We start from the raw sequence: 14,834 nt of genomic DNA, 5'->3' as shown, positions 1-14,834 counted from the left end.
GCTCCCAGCATCCATGGTGCCACCATGGGATATGGGAATATCACCATGAGATATGGGAATATCACCGTGGGACCAGGGCCTGCATGTGGCAGTGGGCTCCTATTGCTGCGTTTGCCACGGCATGAGGAGAAAGAGGCAGAGGGAAAATCTCCTTTGTTTTCCTCCTCTCCTGCTTGCACAAAGTTAGAAGTGTTAAGCTGGACTTTCAGCAGACCTTCAGTCCCACGGTACCGATGGAGCAGAGCCAGCTGAACACTTGAGGAGATCTGGAGCCATGAGTCACTACGGCTCATCTTCCCCTTCTCCAGACAGAGCCAAGCCCACTAGCATCCTCATCAGCTTTTCAAGGTGAAAGCACCCCACCAAGCAAAGCTCACCCACCTGATGCTCCTTTCTACAGCTCAAGGCAGGCCGTAGATGCTCAGATATCAGACAGCATCTTCTCCTTTGGCACAGCTCCAGCTGGGGTCCCAGGGCTGGCCTGGTGCATTGCAAATAGGTGTTATAAGGCCAAGGAGACAAGCAGCAGCTGGTGTGAGGCTGGGAATGAATTATGGATGTGCCGGCCTCCCTGGAGAGCTTGTGGTGGGGAGCAGAGGGGCTGCAGGGCACCTCCTGCTGCTGAGGTGATGGCTTTTGCTTAGCAGACCTTGCAGAAACACCTCGTGGGACAACATCCAGCAGTGCACAGCTTGATGGCATGGCCAAGTCACAGGCCCTGGTCCTACGCGTTGCAAGTCCAAAACCACGTGCTCACCCTTCTCCATTGAGTTTTGAAGTCCACTTCGAAATTGTTTCTGACTTTAATACAAAAGCAATCATGCTTCTTGAGACAGGCACACAACCAGCAAGAGAGAAGCCAAGGGCTGAAATCCAAAAACATTTATTGAAAGAAAAAGTATTGACAGTTAACACAGAACCAAAGCTGGACACATAGGAAGAGGGATGATGTTTTGTCAGGTTTCTTAAAGGGTCGTCATATTTCTGATCTTACACATAGTCTGTTTGTCCCATTCCACAGATGCTACTTCAGTGCTTTGTGAAACAAAGAGATTTTTTTTCTCTCCCCTGGATTGGCATAAAAATATACCTGTCAACTCATGCTCTATACGTACGTATAGGCTGCGTTTCTACTCAGTGGGAAAATATCACCATACCATATGTAAAATTAAGAATCATTCCACTATTTTATTTATCTTACTGAAAACTTTTTTTTTTGTGCACTAAATCTGAAGTCTCCTTAGATTAGACAGCTCCACAATTTACCTGTGATCTTTTTAGGCACAGATACAAGTTACGGCTTATCTGCCATCCTGCTCCCAATACTTGAGAAGGAGCAGGCAGAGAGGGTCAGACCCAGCCAGCCTGATGCTGTCAGGGAGAACTGAACCATGGTGGCCAGGTGAGAGCCACAGAAGCAGCCTGGATTTCTAGAGGCCCAGCAATCTGCACCAGAAATGCACGTGGTTCATGGCAGAACTGCAAAGGCTGGTGTGGAGGAGAGCACACTCCCTGAGGATTTGCCACATGAACACCACTTCTTCCAATGCAGCTACCTGGTCACTGTTGGAGAGCAAATTTTTCTCTTTCTAGAACCACAGCTAGGCTCTGAATGCCACTTAAAGCCAGAACATTTCAAATTTGACTCTCATTAAGGTACATAGACAACACGGGCAGAGTTCACAGTGGGGAAATAGGAGCAAGGAGGCTGGAATGAGAGACAGCATGGGAGCAAGGTGCTCCAAAGTTGGAGGTCCTCCAAATGACCAAAGTGACACAGCTCTCAGATGATGCAAGATAAGGATAATGCTACACAGGCCAGCTGATCTTCCTCACCGTGCCCTGGAGAAAACTGCCATGCCATGGCTGTCACTTCCTTGTCCAAACCAGGGACATCTCCAGGGGACCAGCATGTGCAGCCTCTGCCAAGGCAGGATGGTGCGAAGTTGAAAAACCACAGAAACCAGCCAAGCCAAATCACCAGGAGCAAAGGCAGGACGCACATGGCAGGGGAAAGGTCTGTTGTCTGCAGCTGGAGGGCAGCTCCTTTCCCAGTGAATAATCCCACTTTGCCCAGTCTGATCTTGTTCTCCTAGAGATAGAAGTCACCACTGAAAGTGTGGGGGTGATCCGGCAGCACTTCTGCGTGGGGATGCAGCTTGCAGGGGGGAGCAGGGCTGCCCTTTGGCACATCTGTAGGGAGTCCCGTGCGAGAGCCAGGCAAAACACAGCTGCTGTCAGGCTAGGAGAAGAGAGAGGAAAGAGAGTGGTGAAATATTCTGTAGTGTTTTACTGACACTGATGGGTTGGGTGCCCAGAGGATGCTGCTGGGAGGGGAAGATCCTGCATTGCTTCCCCTGGAGGTGCTGGGGCTCAGCAGTAATCCCTGTACTTGTTGCACACCTTTCCCCAGCTCACCTCTCACTGGCCCTCCAATTCATTGACAAAGTTGAAAGCAGTGCAAGTCCATCCATACTCCCCAGTGGACACCAATTTTCACCCACTGACTTCATAATCAACCTTTGCAGAGCTGACCATGTATTGCAGCCCTACAGTTCACTCATTAATCGTATCCGTAAATTACAGGCTCCCGCTCTGCACTGGGAACAGGGCAGTGATCATGACACCGGTCATGGCACCAAACCTGCTGGAGTTTGAGAAGCATTTAGACAACACTCTCTGTACTGTAAAATAGCAGATCTTCATCTCATATGGACCACCCATCAAAGCTTAACATCGCATGGCTGGAATATGCCATAGAAAGGACAAAGCATATGGAAACCATACCCCAGACAGCCAAGGTCTAAAGGGAAAAATCCACATTCTGACTTTCCATTCTGCAATGCTTGGTGCAAAGAAAAGCCCCTGAAGTCCTTATTTCTGACTGCAAAGTGGCAGAGCAAGGTGATTCCTGCCTACCAAACAGGCAGTGCATGCCTTCCTGTGCTAAGACCCCCCAGGAAATCCCAGCACAGAAAATACTGAGCTCGAGTGCAAAGAGAAACCTTCACCTTGTGGCTGCTCTCCTGGCTCAGTATGGAGGTGTACAATCCATAGGAGTTTGCTGGAGCCTCCAGCACACCGCCAGTGCTTCCAAAGTGCTCTGCAGATGAGCTCAGGAAAGGGTACATGGAGGGAATAGAGCTTGGATGCGTCTCAGGAACAAGCTGGTATGAGGAAGATGGGAAAAGCCCGGAGTAGGGAACCATCTCCTCCTGGGACCTCTCACTGTCTACAGCGTCTATGCTGCATAATCCATTCAGATTGGAGCCTAGTGCTGGCACGGCAGGCCCAGGCACTGGACCCAAGTAGTCCTGACGCTGGCAGATCAAGTCTTGGCTGATGCCATAGAAATCAGGCTGAGCTGAGGATGTCAGGAGAGGGGAGACGTAGTCCTGCCAGGGGCTGCTGCTGCTGCTGGTGGTGAGGAAGCGTGGAGCAGAGGGATGATGGTGAGCACACAGCCTGTTCATCAGCAAGCGCCGGCCAGCTTTGTGTTTCGGCTGGCTTGGTGCTGCCCCACGCCCTCGGCCCGGGACGGGCAGGGAAAAAGTCTGGAGAACATCCTCTGGGGTGGGATGCACAGCTGGGAAGTCACCGTCCAGCTGCTGAGCCTGCGGCGGGGCTCCCAGGTGTGAGCTGGGAGCTACGGTCCACGGAGCGACCTGAGAGAGATGCAGGAAGCGGAGCAGGTCCTCCTCCCCAGCGCCTCTGCTCTGCAGGCCTGCAGGCAGCTCGGCCTCCGTCGGCTTCAATGGCAGCGGGGACTGCTGTGCCAGCGCATCATAGAGAGGATGCTCCCATAGCAGAGCAGCAGCTTGGCCTGGGACAGTGCCGGGCTGCTGTGTTTGCTGGGATGGGTACTGCAAGTCCTTGGCCTCTGCGTGGGCCTGGTATGCAGCAGAGCATCCCAGTGGGCTCGAGGTCGTGCCTAGCGGGGGACGAGCCTGTAGGTCTTCCTTGTGCTTGTTCCCCGGCGTGGTGTGGATGTAGGAGAGGATCTCGTTGCTGGTGAGGAAGTCACTCAGGGACAGAGTGTGATCGGGGTCTGTATCGACCATCACCATTTTCTCATCCAGGAGCAGGAGCTCCAGGTCTTCAGCGTTCAGCCCCAGGCTCTCCAGTGCACTGAAGAGCTCGTTGTTGGAGCAGCTCTCGTCGCTGTTAATTGTCAAGGAGTTCAAGGTGGCCAAGAGAGGGTCCTCCTGCTGCAAATGCATCCACTCCTCTTTGAGGCTGTCCTTCCTTGAGGAAAGTGGAGCGGTGCTTGTGCTCCAGGCCCGTCCTGCGCCCAGTGAGGACGTGTCCTCGAGGTGGGCCAAGAAACTGCTGTTGAAGGTGTGGTTGGGTGAAGGAGCTGGCTGGGGGGCATATGCTGCCTTGTCCTGCTGCAGTACAGCACTCAGCAGAGAACCAGGGGCAATGCTGTCCTTCTGGGAGCATCCTCCATTGCTGTGTGAGGTCTTCTTGGACTTGCTGATTTTCCCTTTGCTCTGGAAAGCATCACAGAAGCCCAGGAGAGGGAAAGCACTTTGGTATAAGAGTGCTTCTCCTGTAGCAAAGGTGAAGGGAAGATGCATGGATCGTTTCCGAAGGTGCTCTCCTCCTTCTTCATCTCTGCAGGGGAGGAAGAGGAGACCGCTGTTTGCACGTGTACAAGCACCTGCTGTAAACTGCTTCTGCAATGCAGAATTGCAATTTGTGTCATCCCAGGCCCCTTTACTACAACCAGCCCATGCGCACCGATGCATGCACACACAGGTGTGCTTATGTACAAACAAATGCACTCACACAAGGGGTCTCTGTGTGACGATGATGTACTCAGGCTTGCTGTTCTTGTAGACAAGCCGTGCATTGGCCTGCACCCACTTCCAGTGCTTGTCCTTTGTCAGCAGGCGGAAGACCGTCAGGCCACTCTCCCCTGTCTTCATCACTGCCGGGAAGAAGCACAGATGCTGGTGCCCATCAGCACATCACCTGAGGCAGGACTGCCCCAAGCAATGCTGCTGTTGCCAGCAGGGATAAGCAGGTAGAGTCACAACAGAAGGATGCCCTGGCTGGTTCCATGTGCAGGGAATACACCTCCCTGGCTAGATGCACCTCCCTGCTCGCCACCAAGAGCATTGCAGCAAGGCATAAAGCAAAGCGTCTTATGGACAAAAAGCTGCCCGGCTCAACACAGCTACCAAGGGAGCTTTGGTCTCAGGGGTGAGCATAAAGGGAAAAGGACTCTTACTTCTGATGTGGTTCTCGGCACAGTAGAGCATGTCAGCAGCATGGATGAACTGGTAGCCGGTGCCACACATCCGCAGCTCTGCCTCGGTGTAGCCCAAAACAATCTTCCCCCTACAGGAGAATGCACCCAGCTCAGTGGCAGGTCCAGGTGGGACATCACCCGGGCTCAGCATGAACCAGCACAGTGGAGGCACACAGCATCACCCCACAGATCAGCTCTGCCACCTACTTGGCATCACATGCCAAGGGAGTGAAGTCCAGTTTGTGCTTTGTCCTGAAGATCATGTTCTTGGTTCTGATCTCCAGGATGGATGGGGGCTGCAGAGGGGTGGAGATAGCAAAAAGAGCCAGCTGCGGGGGCAGCGCAGACCCATCTTCAGACCTTTTGTTCTGCCCGTGAAGGAATCTCAGCCTGCCTTGAAGGTTTAAAGCCTAGAAAGAGAAGATAAGGCCAGTGTCACACACATTGCTGAGTGGAGAGGAAAGACAGGGAGGAGAGCTCCATGGGAAACAAGCCATCTTGCTGCAGAATTGATGCAAAGAACCAAGCCCCAGGAGAAAGAGGCTGCCCAGCAGGAGCAGTGAACCTCCATACAAAGGAGATACACACCCATCCTGTGTGGGTCTGACACTGCCCAGGCCAGGGTAACACCACAGGTCCAGGAGTATTGCTCCTTGTGGCCTCCTTGTTCCCTGGTGGGTGCAGAGGGAAGCTTAAAAGAATGCTATGCTGGTCTCCCCACAGCAGCATCACTGATAACCCAGATACTGCAGTTGCATCAACGCATCACATCATGCATAGGCTGCTCTTTGTTCGACGTGAGCTACACCTCAACCCCACCGAGAAGCATTGCTTATTAGTGATGGATAACCAGAACATCTGTTCAAGGTTCAGTGCCACTGAGAGGACAGGAATAAAATCCACAGGAAGAGGTGCAGGCCAAACACAAACACACACAAAAAAAGCAGAAAAATCCCCTTCTTGAGGCAGGCAGAAAAGAGTTTCAACCCTTTCAATGTCAACTTTCACGCTCCATCATCCCTTAGCATGAGCCTGCTACAGACCTGCACTCACCAGGAAGCCAGAGGAATTATCCAGGAGGCAGCGAAACCTGCACACAAAGCTCCTTTCCAGAAAGGAAGAGTTTTCCAAAGGCAATTGATCAGGCTTGTAGGCAACAGCAGGAAAGCTGAGACTCTTCCTCCCTGTAGGAGAGAGGGGTTGAGGAAGCAGTAAAGGCTGGTGGTCCCAGTCCTCAGCAAAGGGTGGTGGTCCCCAGCAAGGGCAGCATCGTGAACCACAGCTTCTGTGGAACATATTGGCAGAAGCTATGCTTTGTGTTTTGGATGAATCTGTGGCCACAAGGATGCAAACTGGGAGCAGCTGGGAGCTGTTTCCCCAGTGCCTGTGGGGAATGGAGCATCTCGTGCCTACACGTACCTTCAGGAGAGGGCTCACCCTCAGCACTTTGGGGTGGGTTGAAGGCCCAGTGGAGGTTGCGCCTGAATTCCTGGTGGTCCTCAGTGTGGATCAGCTTGAAGATGCTCTGGTGCATAACATCTGTCTAGAGAAAAAAACAGCTGAGTGAGCTACGTGGCCTGCCCCAGCCCCTGCTGTTGGCCATATCCCACCACATCTCCCTGTGCTCAGGCCTCTAGCTGAATGGGGTTGGACACTCCCCACCACAGTTGATGTTGGGCTGGTTTAGGGCACGAAAAGCACAGCACTTTTTAGACACTTCACCCCCCTCTGCTTTGAGCTCGGTACATCAGGGGCACTTCACATCTCAAATTCCCAAGCCACTGAACCCATAGGGAGGGTAAAAGGCTTCCCCTACTGTAGGTCTCATTCCTGCTCCCTTTGGGATGATTTTTGAGCCTGCAGAAAGAAGGGATGGTAGTAGGGCCAGGACACCCAGCAGCCACAGACTTCTCCTTGCCTTCCTCCCTGTATGTGAAGCCCCACATGGCCCTGCAAACCCATCACTGCAATTCAGGGGTGTCCCACGAACCTGATGAAACCCCAGGTAGTCCTGGATGGTGTGCGAGGAGTAGAAGATCAGCCCTTCTGATGTCACCACCAGCACAAAGCCATTGAGTGCCTAGGAGAGAGAGCAGGCCAGCAGCTGAGCTCTACCCACATCACCCTGTCCTAGCAGCTCAGATTCAGATTCAGACATTTATCCACATCCTATGCAAAGAGCAAGCACAAATCTCACAAGGACTTGCAGAATGAAACCAGATACATTAAGGACCCCATCCATTCTGGAATCCTGGTGGAAAAGTGCCTTTCTGACAACAGGGGATCAAAGTGGCATTTCACATTGGCCGCATTAAATTTGACCTGTGTCTGCCCCTGTGGCTCTGCCTGCATGGTTCCCATCCTTCCTACAGACCAGGGAGGATCCTGGCAGCTGGGGGAATGAAGACAGGGGATGTGCAGTGAGGAACAAACACGCTGCATATCCCAGCGTGCTGGCAGTGCCTGCTGCTTTCACACCCCTCCCACGTCCCCCAGGTGCCAAGGACCCACATGGGCTCTGCCCACTCTGCTTACATGGAATCACCCCTCGGCAGCACTGCGTGACAGCAGCAGGACCAAACTTTGGCGTTGTTAATGCCAAAGTTAATTTGTATTTTTAAATATTTATTTATTTATGCATACTCTACAGTTCAGTGGCCCTTCTGTGCACTCCAGTAGCTGCAGGACTGCAAAACCAACATCTAAGGGAACACTGCATTCCCAGGCCGAGCTGCTCAGAGCCTCTGTCCTCCCCAAGAAGGGCTCTTTCCTACCAGCTTAACACGTTTGGGTGGTAATTTGGGTGTTCTCTCTGAGACAGCAGCCTCAGGGCTGGCAGCAGGAGGGACCAGGGCCAGTGTCCCTTGCCCCTGGAGATCTGTGAGGATCACAAGGTGCAGAGAAGTTGCCTCACAGGTTTGACGGTGCAGTTGCTATCCTGGACGGCTTTAGCATGCAGAAGTCAGAGCGCTCTCACAGAGCTCTCAGGAGCTGATACCATCACCCAGCCACCTGTCCCTAAGGACACCAGGTCCTCCTGGATCCCAAAACCTGGCTGCAGGCAGGGCAGCCAGCCCCGTCCCACTTCCCCCACTTGGCCATCCACAGACATCAGGATCAATTAGAGTCTAGCGCGTTGTCTCAGCCAAGTCTGGCTATTGTTGCTGCCAATTCCCATTTCATTGTCCAGGTCCGTGTTTCTCCCCCCTCTCCTTCCCTTTATCCCAGGCACAAATGCTCTCTCTATTTACTGGGTTGACCTCAGTGTGTGGGAATCTGCTGCAGAGGTTAATTAGTGCTGCCAAACGCTTTTTAACCCTTTGAGCAGCCCCGGAGGCCTGGCCTCCTCCGTGTGCTGGTGAGCACACTCTGGCAGCATTCTGTCCTTGTTCAATGGTGCTGGAGAGAGGCAGACTGGAGGTAATATGCACCTGCATGGCTGCACACCCGAGGATGCTGCACCCAGTCCTCAGTCCTAAAGCCCAGCCGCATCCCTCAGCCCTGGATGAGACTAAAATGTTCACACCCTGCTTGGTGCCTCTACAAAGGCAGCATCCAACCTGAGGAGGAGCCTGATGAGCAGGGCATCAACCCTTCTGAGCGCAGCTCTGTGCTTTGACAGCGGAAAGCCCTCGAGGTTTTCATGATTAACCAGCTTGGCTTTAGCATTTCTCTCCCCAGACACTAAGATCCTGGCTCCGCAGCAATCAGGCAGGACAGTAATTATAAGTACTGCTGAGTGAGCTTCTGGGTAGGTGCCAGATGACAGCCAGGCTGGGAACCAGGTAGAGAGGAACAGGGGAACTGTGTCCTCGTGGGACCTCGTGGTGCTGGAGCGTGACCCTTTATGCAGCCCATGCATAAAGGCATGTGAGTATCCCCATCTGAACGTAAGGGCCACAGCGACTTGCTCCAGGAAAAGAGAAGGAGAGGCAACACTCCCTTTCTGCCCCAGGGATCCAAAGAGTTATAAACTCTGCTCAAACACACCCACTATGAGTGAAATTACTGCAGTAAGTCCTGTAACCACTGTACTGACCAACAACCACACCAGTGGGACAGCAGACGGCGTCCTCCCTTCATCACAACATTCACCAAAATGTCTTGCAACTGAGAACAGAACAGCCTGTTCTTTGGGCAAATCTCAAAGGAAAGAGGACCCAAGGAAAAAGTTCTTGAAGGCATCTGCCATGGAGAGGACCACTGACCTGCAGGAGCAGCTCGCCCTCCGGTACTGCTGACATGCCCAGAGCTGGGCTGCTCTCATGGTCTCCATCCCTCTCTGCTCCTTCAGCACCGTGGTTCTTCAGAGCAACTGCAGCAAAGCACAGTGAAGGGACATCAGTGCTGCAGCAACATCTCCAAGTCACCGCCACAAGCAGCCAGAACAAAGACGTTTCCCCTGCCTTTCCATAACTCCAGAATTCCTCTTTTATCCTCTTTTTCTCCTTTTCATTTCCATACCTTTAACAAATCCAAAGCAAAGAGCAGTTAAAGCCAGAGATCATTAAAACAAGTAGGCATAATTGCTGGAACAGCTGCCCAGAGAGGCCGTGGATGCCCTGTCCATCCCTGGAGGTGTTCAAGGCCACATTGGATGGGGCCCTGGGCAGCCTGGGCTGCTATGAAATGTGGAGGTTGGTGGCCCTGCCTGTGGCAGGGGCGTTGGAGCTTCATCATCCTTGAGGTCCCTTCCAACCCTGGCCATTCTGTGATTCTGTGATCTGTGGAGTAACCATGAGATCCTGCACTCCATCCTGCAAAAAAATCCACATGTTTAGTGAGCTCATCAGTTGGAAGTTCCCTCATCATTTAGTAATGGACACAGAGGTCCTTTGTCCCAGGGGGTTCAATGCCTCTGTCCACCCCTTGCAAGGAGCCCTCAGCACCGTGCTATGCAGCCTGAACAAGCTGGGCATTGCAGGCACAGCAGAAACTCCCAGCAAGGAGAATGGATCGACTCTTCTCGTCTCTGTGAGTAAAATGCAGGGGCTATAAATTATTGAAGGTCTTCTGTCCTCCAGATGGCTACGCTGGAGGTACAAGACAAATATAAACCTGGTGGAGAAAAGAGTCAAGGGTTGCTGAGGTCTGGTTTAATGGTTTTGTGTTTGCCAGCAGAAAGAAAACTTGCAAGTAATGGTCTTGAATCACAAACACTGCCTAAATATAGACTTCACTATTGGCATCTGGGCTGCTCCTAAGCTACGGGGCCAGAGGACACATCAGTTAAAATCAGATGGTACATTGTCCTCTGTACCAACACCTGCCACTGAACCCAGCCACCATCCTGCATTCCCCATGAGGGTTTTCCTGACCTTCCAGACCATCCCCAGCGCCCCAGAGATGTTCTGCTCTTGGCCAGGACACTGCACATCAGCCTCCCGAGGAAGGTGAGGAGAGATTGCCACCTGAAAGCAGTGGTCCTTGGGCACAGGAGGGAGGGCTGGGCGTCCTCCTGCATGCTCAGCCTGGGGAAATGATTCACGGGAGGCCGAAGGGACACCTCACTGGTGAACTCCTGAACCTGCAGGGGCTTTGCAGACCTGAGAAATCTCTGCACCGGCAAGCTGGTATTAACATTTTTGAGAGGATATATCCCAGCCCCCTTCCCTTTCTTCCATGCGGGCAAAACCTTCGAGTGGGAACAAGATTTTGCATCGGTCACAGCTTAAAAACAAGAAGACTCAGACCAAAACCCAGCCCTGGGGTTGATACAGGAGAAGCAGAGGAGAACTCAACCACCTCATGGCTCTTCAGGAGCAGCAAGAGTTCATGCCCAGCCTCCTGGCTGGCATCACTTAAGGCAAAAAGCCACACTTATTCTTAATGGATACAACAGTTTTACTTATAATACCTACCACAGATCCCCATTGGCACAAATTTCATTAAATAGATTAATTATTTATCCCTTGTCTGAACGGTGCAGAGACAGCAAGTTCTGTAACCAGGCGTGGTGAATAATGAATGTCCTGCTAAAAGATCTAATTGCACATCTAAAAGCAAGGAAGGCCTCATCTACACATCCCTGTTGCACCACTGAAGGCACACTGGTCTCAAAGGAAGAGCACGTGCACAGGTTTAAACAAGGACAAAGAGGACAGTGGTGTGTCAGGCTGTCACTTCTTTTTGCAGCTCTTCTAACCCTTGTAATGCTGATAAATCACAGTCCTTCAAGTAATGACAATCCTTCACACACAAACAGTGGCAGGACAAGGGGCAATGGTTTTAAACAGAAAGAGAGCAGGTTTGGAGTGGATATGTAAGAAATTCTTTACCCAGAGCGCTGGCACAGGCTGTCCAGAGGAGCTGTGGATGCCTTATCCCTGACAGTGCTCAAGGCCAGGCAGGGTGGGCTTTGGGGTCCCTTCTGACCCATCCCGTTGTATGGCTGGGCTTTGGGGTCCCTTCTGACCCACCCCATTGTATGGCTGAGCTTTGGGGTCCCTTCTGACCCCATCCCATTGTATGGCTGGGCTTTGGGGTCCCTTCTGACCCATCCCATTGTATGGCTGGGCTTTGGGGTCCCTTCTGACCCACCCCGTTGTATGGCTGGGCTTTGGGGTCCCTTCTGACCCATCCCATTGTATGGTTCTCTAAGCTCCAGGAAACAAGGAAGCACCACTTCAGGCTTGGGAACATGGCCCACAGCTGAAGTGCTGGAAGACTGCTCATGCTGGTTGATCTTAGGCATTGCAACAGAGGGTAAAGACTCCCTCCATCCTGATTGTAACACGCAGAGAGAAAGCTGCACTTTCTGCTGTTTGGAAATAGCTTTGCAGACCCTCTCAGTGCCACCTCCAGGACAAACCTCTTGTCCCAGGGGTTGACGCAGGCCACCTGCCTGCACCCAGGGCTTGGCTCCTCAGGAGCTGGGCCCAAGGGGAGGGATTAGGGGAGCCAGGCACCACCAGGCTAAGCTGACACATCATGTGCTGCCCCTCGGGTGTCCCCGAGGTGAAGCTGGGGTCTGGCACGTGATGGTGGCAGCCAACTGCAGCTCCGTCCCACCCTCCTGGGCCTGGCCAGCGGTGCTGGGGTTTAGTGCAATACCACCTGGATGGGATGTGGGATGAAGCAGGGCTGGGCTGGATGGCTTTCCCCAAAGGGTCTGCATCTCTGGAAACACCATGCGAGTTCACAAAGCCCCAGGTGTGATTCCTGGCAACAGGACATGGATCTGAAGGGATGAGCGCAGCGTGATGGTGACCATCTATGTATAGATCCAGATACTCAAATAAAATTAAAAGTAATTGATTTTCAAATAGTTGGGAGAAACAACAGCCTGGAGACGACAGCATTCCTGGCTTGCAGTGAATTATTTAAGAAGGGGGCTGGAGAAATGGCAGCTGGCAGAAACCTGCTGGTGCACTGATTGATCCACTTGTGGGACAGGCTGCCTGCTATCAGTAAACCAAACAATAGAAGTTGAGGAGGGAATAGGCTGTGTATTTTGAAGAGGAGCACTGCAGAAGCTGCTCTAAGGTGAGCTTCATCTCACACGGCTTCTTAGAGTGGCATCACTCTGCATTCACATCAAAAGGGACTGAAGACGCTCTGAAATCACCCAATTTTGTAGGCTGCTTTTCTCAGAGCTCCTGTTAGATAAACTGCTTAAATCAGGAGTTTTATTTGTTTTTTAAGCAGCAGGAGAGCTTCAGCTGGATCCACAGGCACTGTGTGCATCCCAAAGGATGGGGGTTTCCCCTCTCACACCTGAATTGCTGTGACCTGGCTTAAAGCAGGGCAGCCGGTCCTACAGCTTCAGGCACACGGGTGGCTCGGCTGCTGGGAAGATGAAATCAAACCGCATGGAATGACCAAGGCAAATAAAGAAAGAGAGAAGCTCAAAGCAGGGGATTTCCCAGTTTCTCACTCTGCTCACCAAGGTACCCATCTTGCCAATGCCGCCGGGATGTCGGGCTGCAGGCAGGGAGCTGGGATGGCTGCTCATGGCCCCAGGGTCAGCCCCTGCTTCCCTTCCCCAGCACAGCGCCCCATCACACCGCACAGGAGGCCAACTCCACACACCCCAACCTCTGCCGCCATGCTTCACGACAAGAGCAGCCATTTCAGAACTGTTCTAAGGAAGAACCGACCACCCTTTCGGTCTATAAATCCTACAAGCCTTTAAATGATTCATGTTTCAGGAGAGCAGCGAGCCTGCACTGCACCACACACCGTTACTCCTGAGAGAGCAGTGGTGTTCCCACAGCCTCCAGCATCACCACGATGGGTCTGAGGCTCCACGCTGGGCTCTGTGGAGGTGGATGTGGGCAGAATGGAGCAGCGTGGGCTGCCCCAGCATGGCTCCTTAGCGGGGCAAAGCAGCACGGAGGCTGTGGGCGATACGGTCAAACAAACAAATCGACCCGGAGCTGCCAAGCAAACAACTGCTCTCTCAGGCCATTAATTTTTCATTCCATCCGCCTGCCAGTTCCACCGTGCTCGAAAGAGAATGGGGAAAAAAAAGGAAAAAAAAAAAAAAAAAAAGACTTCCCATTCATTCAGTGATTTGGAGTTGGAAAAATATCGTTTGTGAGGTCACCAATAGCTGCTGCTGTTTGGCCAGCATAGTGCAGGGCTGCCCGAACACTCCTCCTATGGGCTATTCACTACAGCGGCAGAACGCAGGAAGGTATTTAATGCGGTGTGTTTTAAAAGGCTCCCAAATAAACTCTAACCACACCGCGGTAATTATCCACTGTCAAACACCGAGCATTTCTCAGGTCCGTTACAACGGGAAAAGCCGCTCTCACAGTGCCTCCTCTCAGCCGTGCCCTCCAGCCCAAGCGCCAGTTTTCTACTTCAGTGCAACCCACAGACAGAACCAACTTCATCTCCGCGCATCGCCCTGATTCCGCCGCGCCCGAAGCCCGCTTCGCCCCGAGCCGCTGCGGCACTCACCGCGGAAGAAGCTCTTAGCGCGGAGAAAAGCGGCGCTGAGCCGCAGGATGGACAGCTTGTCCAGACCGGCCGCCACCTCCTCGGGAAAGGGCAGCAGCGCGGCCAGCCGCTCCAGCTCCCGGTTCAGCCGCTCCCGGTGCCGCTTGGAAGGGTTGGAGCGCCCGGTGTCTGCAGCGTGCAGCCTGCGGGGCGCAGCCACGCGTTACCGCGGAGCCGGCGCGGAACCGGCACCATCCATCCCCCGTCCCGAACCCAGCCCCGCTCTCATCGCTGATCCCAATCCCGCTCCCAGCCCCGCTCCTATCTCTCACCCTGATCCCGCTCCCGGTCCCGTTCCCATCGCTGACCCCGCTCCGCACTTACGCTCGGGCCGCCGGCTTCCTCCGCTTGCGCCCCGCGTACATGGCTCAGCGAGAGCCGGCGGCAGCCGCAGGAGAGGAGCGGGGCAGCGCGGAGCAGCCCGGAGAGACCCCCGCAGGAGCGGCTCCGCCTCCGGCTGGGAAGGAGGGAGGGACGCGGGGACGCTGCGGGTGGGGAGGAGGTGGGCACCGGGACCGGGCGGCAGCGTGGGTACGGCGTGTGTGCGTGGAACGAAGCTGGGAGCTGGGCTCGGTCAGCCTGGGGAAGGCTGCGGGCAGAGCGAACCGTGGCTCTTCTGTACCGGCAAGGG

General features: G+C 53.5%; 1 protein-coding gene across 1 annotated transcript; it reads right to left on the bottom strand.

Annotated features, from left to right (window-relative positions):
- Window positions 1-2,092: 2,092 nt before the first annotated feature.
- Window positions 2,093-14,568, bottom strand: LOC306949498 (aryl hydrocarbon receptor-like; the record flags this gene model as incomplete). The annotated part of the gene is made up of 11 exons (XM_079539408.1): window positions 2,093-2,242; window positions 3,012-4,617; window positions 4,792-4,933; window positions 5,237-5,346; window positions 5,465-5,667; window positions 6,311-6,441; window positions 6,677-6,800; window positions 7,248-7,337; window positions 9,466-9,572; window positions 14,165-14,346; window positions 14,528-14,568. 11 exons carry the CDS (start codon window positions 14,566-14,568, stop codon window positions 2,093-2,095), a joined length of 2,886 nt encoding a protein of 961 aa, XP_079395534.1.
- Window positions 14,569-14,834: the final 266 nt, after the last annotated feature.

Source organism: Tetrao urogallus, assembly GCF_951394365.1.
Source record: "Tetrao urogallus genome assembly, chromosome: 8".
NCBI classification, from domain to species: domain Eukaryota; kingdom Metazoa; phylum Chordata; class Aves; order Galliformes; family Phasianidae; genus Tetrao; species Tetrao urogallus.
The sequence above is the reverse complement of the archived record's forward strand: the minus strand, read 5'-3'. Positions and strand labels throughout refer to the sequence as shown.